This window comes from Diachasma alloeum, unplaced genomic scaffold (assembly GCF_001412515.2).
Source record: "Diachasma alloeum isolate Michigan unplaced genomic scaffold, Dall2.0 Dall_scaffold_00177, whole genome shotgun sequence".
Taxonomy (NCBI): domain Eukaryota; kingdom Metazoa; phylum Arthropoda; class Insecta; order Hymenoptera; family Braconidae; genus Diachasma; species Diachasma alloeum.
The window spans coordinates 555498-571876 of record NW_021680343.1 but is presented as its reverse complement, the minus strand read 5'-3'; the positions used below and the strand labels follow the sequence as shown (position 1 = coordinate 571876).

The following is a 16379-nucleotide window of genomic DNA, read 5'->3' as shown; positions in this document are numbered from 1 at the left end:
TGTCAATCACGGAAAATCCTCGGGAAAAAGTTTCAGTATCCCTCAGCTCGTGAATAATGGAGGTTCTATTATTACTCACCATATTTCTCGACGTACATATGGCTGTGGGATGGAATCAGAATATTCCACGTAAGTGATCAACCATTTCGGGGTAATCCTGTTGATTTAGACATTTTCTTTCATACGCGAGTATGATCCAAATTATATTTACCAACGTGTGAGTCTTTTTCAAACATCTTATAAATGAATACCTAATTGAAGAAGAATGGAAATCGATTCGAACGCCGAAAATCTATTTTTTATCATAAAATTTGTTTTTGAAATCATTTTGAATGTGAAGAAATTAATCACGAATCTGAAGCAATTATTCCGGAGTCATTGAATTTTTCAACTGAATTGCATTTAAATTACATGACTTGATTAAATACATTCTCATAAAAAATTGAAAATTAAAATGAAAAATGCCATAACCGATGTTGACGGTTTTCCAGAAGCTGAATTAATTAATTAATGAAAATTAAAAATTAAATTAAATTGAATTAAATTAGCTAATTAATTGATTAAAAATGCAAATTAAAAATAACATAACGTCGGATTTTCCAATGAAATAGCATTTAAATTACCCGACTTGATAGAATCCATTCTCATCAAAAATTCAAAATTAAAATGAATAATACCATAACGAATGTTGATGGTTTTCCAGAAGCTAAATTAAATAATTTGTTGTATTCAATGAAAGAAGACGGGACATAACAAATAAAATGGTAGAGGGATACGCAACAAATTAATGAAAATTAAAAATAAAATTAAATAAAATGAAATTGAATTAAATTAGCTAACTAATTAATGAAAAATGCAAATTAAAAATAACAACGTCGGATTTTCCAACGAAGTAGCATCTAAATTCCCCGACTTGCTAGAATCCATTCTCATAAAAAATTAAAAATAAAAATGAATAATACCATAACGAATGTTGATGGTTTTCCAGAAGCTAAATTAAATAATTTATTGTATTCAATGAAAGAAGACGGGACACAACAAATAAAATGGTAGAGGGACACGCAACAAATTAATGAAAATTAAAAATAAAATTAAATAAAATGAAATTGAATTAAATTAGCTAACTAATTAATGAAACATGCAAATTAAAAATAACAACGTCGGATTTTCCAATGAAGTAGCATCTAAATTCCCCGACTTGCTAGAATCCATTCTCATAAAAAATTAAAAATAAAAATGAAAAATGCCGTAACGAATGTTGACGGTTTTCCAGAAGCTCCTCGACCACCGAAACCGCAATTCTCGCTGCTGTCACCAGTGCAAAAATTCTTTTCCCTGCTGAAGCCAGCGCAGAAGTATCCCCCAGCCCCCGTGGGTCAATTTCCACCTGCAATCAGGAACAATCCCCCGAGTGAGGACGACCTCAGCCCCTTCAACGACGATTGGCTCGATTACGACTTCGGCAACGATTTATGGGAGACGAAGCCAAAACCAGAAAGCCCGAACTGTGTTTCGACAGCAATGGTAGCCAGTGGATTAACAGCGGTCATTCTTTTGTCGATCTTCACTCTCATAGTCAAAGTGATTCCCTCTTTCTTCGCGCCGACGTTAACGTCACCCCTTCAAATGCTTGCGAATGCCGCCGTTGAGTCGTGGATGCCCGTGAAAAAATACACGCCTCCTAATGTCATCCACAATTACGCCTGGCCACCGGGGAGATATTCCGGGGGTTGGCCGAGTGCTCGAGAGGATTTAAGATACGGGGGGAGTAATCCGTACTTGAATGCACCTCGGGGGCGATACTCACCCTTCAGAAGAGCGGAAAACAGTCCGGATTACCAGTGATTATTCGAAGAAGAAATAAATTATGAGACGAAGACATTGATTTGAAGCTTCTGTATTCTAATCTCAACCCATTTAGTTGTTCACTTTGATAGAAAAATTGCGTAATTCTATTGAATTTTTATTGGAAAATTCACGGCGATGGCTGCACGCAGAGCAAGAGCGATTATCGTTTTCTCAATCTTCACTTCGATGCTTAAATTTATCTCCCCTTCGCATGCTGGACGCAGGATTGACCTCATTTTGGAAATTGGATGGGTGCTCGAGGGAATGGGAAAGGGGGGAAAAATGACTATTTTAATGCACCCCGGGGACGGGGTAAATTAGTATTTTAATGCATCCCTCCCTTCTGAAGATTCCAAAATAAAGATTCCCAGTAATAATTTTATACGAAATAAACCATGAGGTGAAGACATTGACTCGACACTTCTGTACCCCAATATTGATCTAATATTTTTCTAATATTGATCGATTTTATTGCTGCGTTTAATCCTAGATGAGTCTTTTTCATCGATGTTTACATCGAACTTGACGATTATTGAGGAGAAACTTGATGATATTTTTGGGGGAGAACTTCAGCGCTTCTTCGATGCGTCTTCGCACGGATGAAAAAGTTTAATAGAAAAACCTAGCGAATTCGCTGAACAATTCAATTCTATTGGATTTCTATTGAACTTTCTATCAGTTTTTGGCTGATTCTATTGAATATTTTCTACTAAACAATTCAATAGAATCTGCCATAGACTAATAGAAAGTTCAATAGAAATCAAATAGAATTTTCTAACGGATTCGCTAGGTTTTTCTATTAAATTTTGAGGGCGCACCCTAGAGTATGCGTACTTTAATGAATTCCGGGGATGATCCTTATTGTCAGTGATGCAAAGATTATAATAAAGTTGTAATTCAATAATTTAATAGTAAAGAATAATAAAAAATGAATAATGATGAATAATCAATAATAATAAAATAATAATTTTCCAAAAAATAAACCATGAGCTAAAGACACTGATTCAACGCTTCTGTATTCTAATGTCGATCGATTTTATTGTTGCGTTTAATCCTTAACGTGACGCAGAATGAATTATGAATATGTGTGAGATCCTAGATAAGTCTTTTTCATTGATATTTACATCGAACTTGAAGATTATTGACGAGAACCTTGATGATATTTTTGGGGGAGCACTTCAGCCCTTCTTCGCTCCGTCTTCGATGGTGGGAGCACCGCAGAGGATCACCGCAGTGCTGATGGCAGTCGTTAGGAAGAAGACGCAGAGCAATGCACGATCGCTCACCAGGGCCACCTGCTTCCACTCCAATTCTGCTTGCTCACGTCTGTCTTGGTCGGTCAATCTCCTCTCGTTTCGCTCGATTGTCGCGTGTACACGTGTGAGAATGCGCGACCAGTGGAGCTCGAGGCTCGTTTCTGCCCCTAGGTCTGTTCGATTCGTTGCATTGATTAATTTATTTTGATTTCGGGGACTTCCCAGGGGGCGGGGGACGGGGGGCTCACCTATGCTGGAACTGCTGTTGTTACTGCCCGTACGGCTTGTTACTATTTTTGGAGACGCCTGCTGCAACTCCATAGAGCAGTGAAGTGGACAGCCTTGTCTTCTTCTTGCTGATTGAGTCGATTCTCGATTCCAAGTTGAAGTTGACTCTTTCTTAATTCAGTATAATAATTCATCATTTAATTGATTACCTGAATTTTTCGGAGTAGTATTTTTTCATCAGTGAATATCAAATTGAGAATTTTTAATGACGAAATTCATTGAAATTCATTGAAGTTTCAGTGAAGTTTCGGTGAAACTGGTATTTTTATGAGAATTTTCAAGAAGTCTACCGGAAATGTCAACCAAAAATTTGTAATCGTCGGGATTTGTACACAATTTTTTAAAGTAGTGAAGATGAAAGTCAAATAAAAAATCTCTTAATTATTAAATTTTGTTTTATATCCAATATTCTCTACCCAATTCTCATACTTCATCACGTTATTTTCAATAAGAAAATTCATGCGACAATCCAATCGACTATTAGAAGAATTGGGATAAAAGTTTAAGGGGTAATTCACCTGTTTAAAATTGAAAAACAGAATTTTTCCTAATTTTCGCAAAACAAGGCATTTGAGAAAAGCTGGAACTCCTGTCCACGAAATTGTTATTTTTATGAGAATTTTCAAGAAATCTATCGGAAATTTCAAGCAAATATTTATAATTTTCGGGTTTTGTATACAATTTTGTAAATTACTAAAGATGGAAATCAAATAAAAAATATTACTCTTAATCATTGAATTTGTTTTTATATCCAATATTCTCTACCCAATTCTCATACTTCATCACTTTATTTTCAATAAGAAAATTCATGCAGCAATCCAGTCGACTATTAGAATAATTGGCATAAAGGTTCAAGGGGTAATTCACCTGTTTAAAATTGAAAAACAGAATTTTTCCTAATTTTCGCAAAACCAGGCATTTGAGAAAAGCTGGAACTCCTGTCCACGAAATTGTTATTTTTATGAGAATTTTCAAGAAATCTATCGGAAATTTCAAGCAAATATTTATAATTTTCGGGTTTTGTATACAATTTTGTAAATTACTAAAGATGGAAATCAAATAAAAAATATTACTCTTAATCATTGAATTTGTTTTTATATCCAATATTCTCTACCCAATTCTCATACTTCATCACTTTATTTTCAATAAGAAAATTCATGCAGCAATCCAGTCGACTATTAGAATAATTGGCATAAAGGTTCAAGGGGTAATTCACCTGTTTAAAATTGAAAAACAGAATTTTTCCTAATTTTCGCAAAACCAGGCATTTGAGAAAAGCTGGAACTCCTGTCCACGAAATTGTTATTTTTATGAGAATTTTCAAGAAATCTATCGGAAATTTCAAGCAAATATTTATAATTTTCGGGTTTTGTATACAATTTTGTAAATTACTAAAGATGGAAATCAAATAAAAAATATTACTCTTAATCATTGAATTTGTTTTTATATCCAATATTCTCTACCCAATTCTCATACTTCATCACTTTATTTTCAATAAGAAAATTCATGCAGCAATCCAGTCGACTATTAGAATAATTGTCATAAAGGTTCAAGGGGTAATTCACCTGTTTAAAATTGAAAAACAGAATTTTTCCTAATTTTCGCAAAACCAGGGATTTGAGGAAAGCCGGAACCCCTGTCCCACGAACCCCTCGATGATGAAGATTGAGGGTGACCACTGCCAGACCGGAGGCAAAAGATACCAGGCAGATACTCACTCCGTAGTAGAGACCTTCAAGCAGAAATTTTTCATTAGAAATTACCAACGTTATTCCACAGCCCAATGATTCTTCCACATTCAGCATTTCACCGGGGGAGAACGGGAGTTCGTTGTGCACACGAGATCCGCCTGTAAACGGTACTTTGAAGTGGGGATGATAAATTTGCTGGCCATTACTGTGGATTTTTCGTTCTGTTTGTGTTGCGTATTTGCTTGGGTCAACTGTCCCTTTGAGACAACTTTCTTTCTGTGGAAATGTAAATTTTGGTGGATGTTTTATTCTCGGGATTTTATTTTTGTTCATAAAAAAATTGGAAATTCATTTTTACATTTTCTCCTGTCGAAGCCATTTTCAAAGTATTTATCACCATCACAGAAATTTGGAGAGATTTTATTAATTGAGATGAATTTTTTAAATTCAAATTTTCAGGCTTTTTGACATTGTAGGATTTTTAATAAAAATTCCTCAACTAACTAAATTCAATGCATTTTTTCTAGTAAATTATTGATCAACTTATGTAGCGTAAAAATAAACTTATCTATTCATTTAACAGAAATCTATTTTTGCATGAGTTTTTCTAAATTATTCTATTCAATTTTCTATTTTAATGAATTAAGAAAACGTAAAAAATGGTAAGAAATGTAGAAAATAGAACAGCTAAAAAATTACAGTTATTGAATTTTCGTACCTTCTCTTACAAATAAATGGTGAATTTTTCAACTCTAGAAATTAATTTTTTAAATTTCACGACAGAAATAACCATTTTCGAATAAACATTCCGAAAAAAGCTCATTTCTCGCAGAATGTAATCGATGCATGAATTTTCCCCATTGACTCAATGAGAAAATTGAATGATTGTCAATCCCTAAAGCTCCCCTACTCTCGAATATCAAACTCCCCGTCAATACTCACTGATGAGTGGAGTTTTCTCAGTAGGCGGTAGAGTTTCCCTTATAGTCATCAGAAAAACAGTCATCGAGAGTAGCGCGGAGATCCCCAGAGTGACTTTTTCCCCCGATTCGGATGGCACGTAAAAGACCAGAAGCGCTGAATCAACAGAACAGACGAGAAACTATTTAAAAAATCCCTCCAGAAACATTACGATACAGCGAACTACCCCCAATCGTCTATTTGTGTAAATGAAGGAGCGAGAGGAGAGCAACACGTTGTGCTTCTTCTCAAATGCATTAATTTCACCGAGTTCTTGTTCTCACCTGGCTGATTTTAGAATTACCACAGACATTAGTTCTCCGGGTTTTGCTGTAATGAAATTCAAAGCCCCACTCTACCACCAGCCACATCCGGCGTTAACGAGTTTATCAGCTCCTTCATTCCACTTTTATCCATCTCAAAAAAGAAAGTTACGTGGCTTCAAGGGTAGTCTTTTATTACAACACTTGTTCCCTTCCTCATCTTTTACATTTCCAACAAAAAGGGGGATTAGAATAACAATGGGAGGGAGCAATGCACATTCGAGAGAACTATAAATCAGGGAAATGGACGAATGGGAGAATGGGGACCTAGTTGGATTTTTTTCTTCAGTTTTTTAAGCTCAAGTTCATGCCTTTCGTGTCTCTCAAATTAAATTGAAAAATTACACTCAAGTACGACTGATTCTTCCATCAATTCATGAATTAGCTGAAGTGTATTCCAGTTGAAGAGTGACAGAGTAGAATAATTTCATAGAAAGACCTAGCGCATTCGATAGAAAATTATATTATGGTGTTGGCCGATTTTGTTGGAAAATTCCGTAGCTTCATTGCGCATTCCTTTTAATTGGAAATGTCCAATAGTTCTTTTGTAGACAAGATTAGTAGAATTTTATTTTAATACACAAATTTTTCTGATGAGACATTTTCGATAGGAATTTCTCGACATAAAATTTTCAAGTTTTTTTCACTATATTTTCCTTCTCATTTCATAAAAAAAAGAAGCGAAAAATTGGGTCAACGAATTTCTATAGAAAATATCTCAATAAAGTAACTTGTATAGAAAAATCAAATTCTATTAATTTTTTATATAGAATATTTTTCCATTGGACATTTCTACTGAAAAAAGTGCACAAATATGCTGCGAAAAAAAGCGAAAAACTGGGTCAACGAATTTCTGTAGAATATACCTGAAAAAAATAACTTGTATAGAAAAAGCTAATTTTATTGATTTTTTCTACAAAATATTTTTTCATTGTACATTCCTACTGAAAAAAATGCACAAATATGCTGCGAAAAAAAAGCGAAAAACTGGGTCAACGAATTTCTGTAGAAAATATCTAAATAAAATAACTTGTACAGATAAATCTAATTCTATTGATTTTTTCTATGGAATATTCTTCCATTGGACATTTCTACTGAAAGAAATGCACAAATATGCTGCAAATTAAAAAAAAAGAAAATTCAATAGAAGTCCAACCGAATTTTCTAACGAATTCGCTAGGTTTTTCCGTAAAAATATTTTTGCACGTGGAATGAACATGCAAATAAAAAAAAAATTTCATGCTAGTTCTCAGTGAGAAAAAAAGTAAATAAAATATGACATGATAAAGTGGTAAACGAGTTGTTCATAAAAAGAGAATTTTCCGGACAAATGCAGACAGAGAAATGACGCATTTAAATGCAAAAAACTCATCGTTTGAAATTTTTCTGTTCATTTAAACAATATTTTTCTCGGTCATATTTAAATGCGATTTGTTCGATGCGAATGAAACGCGAATAAAAGTCAAGTTCAAGCTTGAATGAAATAAATTTTATTTTTATGAAGAAGCTCATTCATGTTTAATAAAAAGAGTATAAAGTAGCGAAGTATGGGAGAGTTAAATATAAAATGAGATACTCAACCAATTCCGTTGATCAATATACACGGCAAAATCAAGTTGAAGACGTAGAACATGGGTCGACGTCTCAGTCTAATCTCGTAGGTGATGTCTGGATAAGGCTCGGTGCAGCACGAGTAGTACTGCACATTACGTTGTGCGGTAAAATCAACGAGATCAAATTCACCGTTCGCCTGATAGTTGCTCACATCCCCTTGTTCGCTCTGGCGCTCTAATTCCAGCTTTAAAAAATTTTTTGAGAAGATAATCGCATTATTTATGCCGTCAGTTTCAGGGAAATGGTACTCATCTCGTATTTTATTTGCGCTGAATTTTTATCATTGCTTCTCTTGCATTCGGTTGAATGAAAAATTGTGACTAAAAAGTATTCTTATGCGATGGAAAAAAAGCTTTTATTTGGGAGAATAATTGAGTTTATTTCACTCGGAGGTGAAAAATTGAACATCGATATTTCTCGTTTCTAGTATTGATAGAAAAATTGATGCGCATGGGAAGTGGGGGACCATTGACAAATGGAGATGAAGATTTTTTTAAGCAAAACGACATCCACATGAGAGTTCGGACAATACCTTTTATTGAAAATATCTGCATTGTGATATCATGATGCAGATTATTTTCAATTGATTAAAACTTCTTGATTTTTTATTATTATTTTTATCGTGGTCTTAACGGAATGAATAGCAAAATTAAATTAAATAGCTCTCTTATTTCATTGTGATTTCAAAAAATAAAAAAATCAGAATTAAATATTTTCGTAAATTCTCGTACTTCATTTCGAAATGAAAAATTCAAGAACATCGATATTTTTCGTTTCCAGTAATGATAGGAAAATCCTTGAAATTCGTGAATGGGAAAATTAAATTAAAAAGCTCTCTAGTTTCATCGTGATTTCAAAAAATAAAAAAATCCGAATTTAATATGTTTGTGGATTTTCGTATTTCATTCGGAAATAAAAAATGAACAACACCGATATTTTTCGTTTCCAGTCTTGATAGGAGAATTCTTGAATGGGAAAATCAAATTAAAAGGCTCTCTAATTCCATCGTGCTTTCAAAAAATAAAAAAAATACGAATTTAATATTTTCGTAAATTCTCGTATTTCATTTGGAAATGAAAAATTCCGCAACATCGATATTTTTCGTTTTCAGTATTGGCAGAAAAATTCTGGAAATTCTTGAATAGGAAAATTAAATTAAATAGCCCCCTGATTAGATCGTGATTTCAAAAAATAAAAAAAATACGAATTAAATATTTTCGTAAATTCTCCCATTTCATTCGAAAATAAAAAATTCAACAGCATCGATATTTTTCGTTTCCAGTATTGATGAGAAATTTGATGCGCAATAGAATTCGAAATTGGTGTACCATTGACACCTGAAAAAGAAGAATTGTAAAGCAAAAATGACATGCACGTTGAGTTAGACGTGTGAACGTGTGTAGAGCCATTTCCGAGTGGTTATTCAGGTCTCTCCTATCCATTTGGGATTAAGCTATACAATCCCGGTGAGATGCTCCCTTTTCGGCGGGTTTGACGAGTAAATTTTCCCATTTCACTTACATAAAGAGCTCAGAATTAGGGGGAAAAAAGTTTTCCCTGATCTAATTTAATGATGTATCCCCCGGGAGGAAGGGGCAGAGAGGTGGTAGAAGAATTCATCCAACTTCCGCTGAAAAAAAAACAAGGGGTCTGGCGAAGAGGAGGGGATTGTTTACTGAAGAATTAGGGAAGATGCAATCAATCGAATTTCCCTTATCTCAGAATCAACGAGGGGGTGGAAGCGCTAGTAGAGACCCGCAGAATTTTCTCTCGCCTCGGTGATACTCCAAAGGAGCCTCTTATCGCTTCAGCTCTTTCGTTTAAAACTTAAATGAAGTAGGAAAATTTCCACTGCAACCCTCTCGTTACACCAAGTGGCGATAGAGCCGTTTTACGAGACTGGGAGGACGTGAAAACATGGAATTACGATTTTTTTGCGGGGCATAAACATCAGGTGCCCGGGGATTGAGGTGATGAGGTGCTTTGCTTCCGAATGGAAATTTGTAATAATTCAATTCATTTGAGTTTTTGATTTTTTGTGTGATATCGACCCAGTATGTTCCAAAAAGTCTGAAAATGCAATTTCAGATGCAATTTTTCAGACTTTTATGAGTGTGTACGTATGTAGCAGTTTTCCTTCAATTGTTCGCAAATGAATGGATGGAATTGATTTTTTATTTGTCAAATGTAGGTATTGTTGAGCCCTATCGATCGCCATTAATTAAAACTTAATTCATCGATTAGTTTTTTGAATTTCCAAAGTTTTCGAAAATCGGTTGTCCCGCGATAACTAAACAAAAAATGTTCTGAATTGATTGAATGATGGGAAAATTTGTTTGGATGTCCTTTTGACAACAATCGTTATTCTGATTTATTTGAAAATTTGTTTCCGCCTTCGGCTCGGGCTGCAAACTCATATTCGCCAGGAAAGTTTTTTTCAGCCAACACTGTTAAGAATTTTTGTCTGAATTTTCAGGTATACTTTTTGGAAATTTTTATTGAATTCAACTACCACTGAAATTTCAAGGAATTTCGTCATTGAAAATTCAGAACTTCGTGGAAAAATCTGAAAATAAATAGAAAACCAGAAAATTCTGGTGAATATATTTTTAAATTTTCAGGACAGTGACACTGAATGCGATTTAGGAGGAAAAAATCATGAAATTTCAGATTTCATTGAAAGTTCAATGTAATTTGGCACTGAATATTCATATTAGATTGGAAATTCAAATAAATTAAGGGATTCTCGTCTTTAGGCTGTTTAAAATTCTGGAATTTTACTGAATTTTCAGTGAAACTTGAAATTTCATGATTTTTTCCCCTTAATCGCATTCAGTGTCACTGTCCTGAAAATAAGTAGTCAATTGTCCATGAAATTTCATTTTTTTCTAACAGTGTAACGACAAAATATAGGGGAGAGTAGGGTAAAATGGACACTAGACTTTTTTTAAATTATTCATAACGCAGAAACAAATGTATCAATAGAGCTCAGTTTAGGCTCATCAGAAAGGGAAAGAATTGTTCTTTGTATGTAAAAAAATGATTACATTCCGTCAACATTTCAATCCGTCCCTAATATTAAAAAAAAAAGTCAAAAGTGTCCATTTTACCTCAACTTCCCCTACTGTTGTTTTTCTCAGTGTAGCCACAATAGAACTCTCATTTTTTATTCATTTTTTTACTGCTCATGTTATTGGCGAGAACAAGAAATGTAAAACGATGGCGATCATTTGGGGATGCAATTTGCCGGAAGGATCTCGAGGGGATCTCGGCATACTACAGAGTTGGAGAAATTGTTCTGCGGATAAGCTGGGGAACCGCTGGAGTTTACGATCGTTGAATGAACGAATTAAATATGGTGATGGGTGGAAATTGAGTGATTGGAGGTGATAAGAAATTGTTTGAAAGGGGGAAAATTTGTTTATCGTACCTGGTAACCGTCGTAGGTCCACGATGCCCATTTTAATGCACAAGTCTGTACGTCGAAGGGAAAGAACTCGACGTCGATGTTGCAACTGCTTCGGAATATTCCGTGGCTCAACCACACGACTTCACCTGTGTGACTCACGATGACATTTGTGTTTATCACGGCAGAACTGTATTGGGGGTCTGCACTGAGAGGAAATGGAACATTTATGGGAATAGATAGTTGATTGATTGAATTTTTCGTAAACAATGAGGGTAAAAATGATTGGATTTATTTAATGTACGAATAAATTCACGATTGAATTTTGTTTGGGGAGAAAAGAGATCATGAGGAAAAACACAAACATTCAGGAATAAAGCACCCGGAATTTCTTCATTTCTATTAATTTTCAGGAAATAATTGAACTGAAATTGACAGTTTCCACAGATTTTTCCATAAAATTGTGAACTTCGAATGATTATCAATTTCTTATGACGAAATTCATGCACATTTTAGCAGTAATTTTCAGGAGGACGATATCAAATGCATTTGATATCGTTTGGAAGACGAAAATTCTCTAACTTCTTCAACAACTCAATTAAAACGTAAATATTCAGTGCCGAATTCCGTAAAATTTTCAATAAATCGAAATTTGAACAAAATATTTGCCTGAATTTCCTCGCCTCCTATTAATCTTCGTGAAATAATGTCCTCGAAAATGCCAAGAGGGAGCATTCAATTACGTCACGATATCATGACTCCTCCCTCGTTTAAATGACAAATCAAATGAAAAAATAGGAATTAAAAAGAAAAATCAGAAAAAAATCGAGTACTTTACATGACGCAATTGTTGAATGCTCCCAGAGATGTATTCGATCGTCTAATTTATCATCTGAAAATGAACAAAATGATCACGAATATTCGTACTTGTTATAAAGAATAGTATCCGGCCTCCAGACTCGATTGTAAGGGACCCGAATCACTTGTATCCCCGCAAACTCGGAGACATTCCACCTGAGATGATGATCCGTCCAGATTTGCGTCAGCCAGCAATTCGTTGTGAGAATCTGATTCTTCTCGTCCTGCAGCAATTATCTATTTTAATTAAACGCACAGTGGGATGGGTAATCCCACCGAATTAATGAATCCCACTGATTTCGTGACTAATTACAATCCGGGAATTTACCACGTCGATGATGTGATGAAGCGAGAGACCGAAAATAACAACCAGCGGTTGCGATGAGTTCTTGGCAGGTCTGACACCCGCATCGTAGCCCTCGAGGAGGTGTTTCGTTAAGCGATACTCCTGTTCGGAACATGAGGCTGGTGGAAAAATTGGAAATGATTCTGTGATGAGAATTGCCGATTAAATCCTGAGATTAAAATCATTCAGTGCAGTTTCACGAAACTTAATTCAACAATCGGAATTTTAATTGAGTTTTATGGTGATTTACTTCTCCATTGAAATATTGAAACATTTAATTTTTCAAGTACATTTGAGTTCCATAAACAATTTAACTCTCCAATGTGGAATTTCTGCTGTAGTTTTAATTTAATTAAAAATTGTAATGCTGTGGATGTTGCTCTCACATTGTTAATCTTTCCATTTAAATTACTTGATTGAGCCAAAATCAAATAGATTTTATAATATAGAAATTCCCATCAACAATCAGAATTTTAATTACATATTACGTTGATTTAGTTCTCCATTCAAACGTTCAATTTGCAATTACATCTGACAGAGAGAACAATTACACCTCAAGTACAAAATTTAGGCAATTTAATTGAAAGTTGTGATGCAGTGAAAATCCAAATTGTACAAGAGTCCTGCGCGTCTCTCCCTTCAAATCGTTATATTGATTTATTTGAAAATTTGAAAGATTTTGTGTTGTTTGAAAATAAAAATGCCTCAAATGAATTCAATCATAGCTTAAAATCTTTTTGCATCATTTGAATTCACTGCAATTTCACGAAATTTAATTCAACAATCAGAATTTTAATTGAGTTTTATGGTGATTTATTTCTCCACTAAAATATTGAAACATTTAATTTTTCAAGTACATTTGAGTGAGTTCCATAAACAAGTAACACTGCGGGCTTCAATTTAACTCCCCAATGTGGAATTTCTGCTGTAGTTTTAATTTAATTAAAAATTGTAATGCTGTGGATGTTGCTCTCACATTGTTAATCTTTCCATTTAAATCACTTGATTGAGTCAAAATCAAATAGATTTTATCACATGAAAATTCCCATCAACAATCAGAATTTTAATTACATATTACGTTGATTTATTTCTCCATTCAAACGTTCAATTTGCAATTTCACCTGACAGAGAGAACAATTACACCTCAGGAACAAAAATTAGGCAATTCAATTGAAAATTATGATGTAGTAAAAATGAAAATTGCACACCTCTCCCTTGAAATCAATTAATTGATTAAAAAATCATTGGAATCATGAACCGCAATAATTAAACGCAATGTATTTCGTAAAAAGGACGAAAACCATGATAACTGGACATAAAAGACAGGACATAATCATTCAGTGACTATTGTGGAGACATTGCTGAGGCTTCACCCAATATCATCCCCCCAGTTACCTCATTCACTGGCCAGACAAAAAAAAACACCCTCCACTGACTGATTCTTTTACGTAAAAAAATAAAACCTGATAAAAATGAGAATAAGAATAAGATTCAGAGGGAAGAGAAAAATATGGGGAAAGTGTAACTCAATTCCCCATCGTCCTGCTGCTCTCTCACCAATCAGGCGAGTTATTTTTCAAGATACCATCTCCTGTCTTTTCTCTCACTGGTGTAAATCGAAAAGAAAAAAGTCCCATTCGGTTGTAAGACACCTGTCGATGCTGCTCGTGGCACATTCGTTGGTAAACCTTTCGAGTGTGGTATATAAAATCCTCTCATACGTTGTTTCAATACAGTTTTCACCGTGTGTGATGTAGAAAATATTCTCAAACAAAATGTTTGCTGAATAAAACAAGAGCCGATACTCCTTTTTATTCCCCGAGCGTTGGAAACTGCGATTAAATGCAACTGGGTTTATTCCTTCATCGTATCGGTTAAAAAGTGATATTAAATGTGGGGAAGGATTGAGAATTGTTTAATCTAACGGAAAATTTTTACGTCCGAAGTGAGGATGACACGCGTGAGAGCTTGCGAAAGGAGCGGGATAAATTTTTATCCCAACGAAAATGGAAATTGTAAAATGGAAAAATTGTTCAAACAAAAACTTTTTTATTCAGAAATCAGAATAATACATTTGCAACATCGCATTAACTCGTTCTGCGAGAAAAACAACTGTGATAAGATTAAATAACATCATGTGTTCTCTATTCCACTGATTACAAAGTGAAAATTGAGTCTGAAATGAAGAAAATATTCAATGGAAATTTCCTTTGGTTGAATAATGAAATATTTTGAGAATTAACAGATACATATAAAATATTTTATCATGAGAGAATAGCCTTTAATAGAATAAAAAATGAGTAAATTTTAATTCTAAAATCCTTCAAAAAATAAATCTTCAATTAAAAAATGGAAATGGCACTTGTTAGGAATAAGAATAATACTTGTTGCAACATCGAATTGATTCGTTCTGCGTGAATGAAACTGTGATAAGATTAAATAACATCATGTTTTCTCTATTTCGCTGATTACAAAGTGAAAATTGAGTCTGAAATGAAGAAAATATTCAATGGAAATTTCCTTTGGTTGAATAATGGAAGTAATATTTTGAGAATTAACAGATGCATATAAAATATTTTATCATGAGAGAACAGTCTTTAATAGAATACAAAAAGAGTAAATTTTAATTCTAAAATACTTCAAGAAAACAACCTTCAATTAAAAAATGAAAATGGCACTTGTTAGAATTAATTTAAAAATACAGAAACTGTACATTTCGACAATTTCGTCAATTGAAAATTAGATGAAATCAATTTAAAAAATAAATATCATGAGAAAATCTCCTTTGATAGAATAAAACAGCGAATGGGTTTCAATTCTAGAAACGTTTTAAATGAATCAACAATAAAAAATGAGGAACAGAGAAGTATTCAATCGAAAATTTCGTCAATGCAGGAATAAAAATAGCACTCGTTAGAATCAAGAATTAACGAGCTCAGCGAAAAATAGTCTATTAAAAAAAATTGATACGAAATGTTGGAGCTGGTCACGGTCGAATGAAACTTTTCATAAGCCGTCAAATTGGTTAACTCGATAGTTGAACGGGCGTCCGAGGGGTGAAGGTGTACTAAAGGGCCGGCAAGGGCTAGTGGACGTTAGGTGGACAGTTCCCTGAATATGCAAATCGTGAGAATTTCCAATGGCAAAATGCCCTATGGCAACAGACCCGGAGGTTTACAAGGTGCAATGTGTCTATATCTTGATCCAATTAAGAGGCTTTTCTCCATCGTGATAATGGGTGTTTGATATAAGGGATGATTCAATGGATTACATCAAGCTCGAGATCTCCCAATTTTTTTCTACATTTAATTTTTTTTCTAAAAAATTTCACTGATTATTGATGTCATTGATTTTAAAAAATCAATTTCACTGTTTTTTTTATGAAGAAAAAATCTTGCGAACATCATATCGAAGTTCAATTAGTCAAGAAATTTGATTCCAACAATTATATATTCCCCCCCCCCCTATTTTTCTATTCAAGGATTCTAAATTGAATGAAGTTCTTTCACTAAAAAATTAATTTCCCAAATCGCGTGTTACGATCCTGAATTAATTAGTTCTGTTTAGAAAAATCTATGATGAGATGGAACACTGCGTCAATTTTTTTCATTCTACTGATTAAAAATTGAAAATGAAATTTCTGAAATAACGAAAATGTTCGATTGATGATTTCTTCAGTTAAAATTCAAAATTGAACATTTTCGAAAAAAAAAATTAATCTTTCGAAGGTCATATCGAAGTTTAATAAATCAGGACAATTGATTCCAACAATTATATACCCCCCCCCCC

The 16379-nt window shown here is 33.9% G+C and overlaps 2 protein-coding genes across 3 annotated transcripts in view; one reads left to right on the top strand and one right to left on the bottom strand.

Annotated features, from left to right (window-relative positions):
- Window positions 1-54: 54 nt before the first annotated feature.
- On the top strand, window positions 55-1973 carry LOC107037350. 2 transcript variants are annotated; one of them, XM_015255865.1, is made up of 2 exons: window positions 55-129; window positions 1274-1973. In XM_015255865.1, exons 1-2 carry the CDS (start codon window positions 57-59, stop codon window positions 1843-1845), a joined length of 645 nt encoding a protein of 214 aa, XP_015111351.1. In that variant the 5' UTR covers window positions 55-56; the 3' UTR covers window positions 1846-1973. The 2 variants fall into 2 exon arrangements, with proteins under 2 accessions (XP_015111351.1, XP_015111356.1); XM_015255870.1 differs by having other exon boundaries at window positions 57-129; window positions 1277-1973.
- Window positions 1974-2794: 821 nt separating this feature from the next.
- The window catches only part of LOC107038134 (neuronal acetylcholine receptor subunit alpha-7), a 16475-nt gene continuing 2890 nt past the window's right edge, over window positions 2795-16379 (bottom strand). The window contains exons 2-9 of the mRNA XM_015257046.2: window positions 12573-12709; window positions 12314-12468; window positions 11411-11594; window positions 7948-8164; window positions 6026-6160; window positions 4958-5124; window positions 3353-3503; window positions 2795-3277 (exon numbers count right to left, since the gene is read on the bottom strand). Of these exons, the coding sequence (XP_015112532.1) occupies window positions 3027-3277; window positions 3353-3503; window positions 4958-5124; window positions 6026-6160; window positions 7948-8164; window positions 11411-11594; window positions 12314-12468; window positions 12573-12709 (1397 nt within the window). The 3' untranslated portion in view covers window positions 2795-3026. The remainder of the gene's footprint in view (window positions 3278-3352; window positions 3504-4957; window positions 5125-6025; window positions 6161-7947; window positions 8165-11410; window positions 11595-12313; window positions 12469-12572; window positions 12710-16379) is intronic.

Bases quoted from the DNA above. Each gene is read 5' to 3' on its own strand.
- LOC107037350 (XM_015255865.1), top strand. From the start codon at position 57: ATGGAGGTTCTATTATTACTCACCATATTTCTCGACGTACATATGGCT. The intron at 130-1,273 runs GTAAGTGATCAA...ACGGTTTTCCAG, and splicing joins ATGGAATCAGAATATTCCAC to AAGCTCCTCGACCACCGAAA.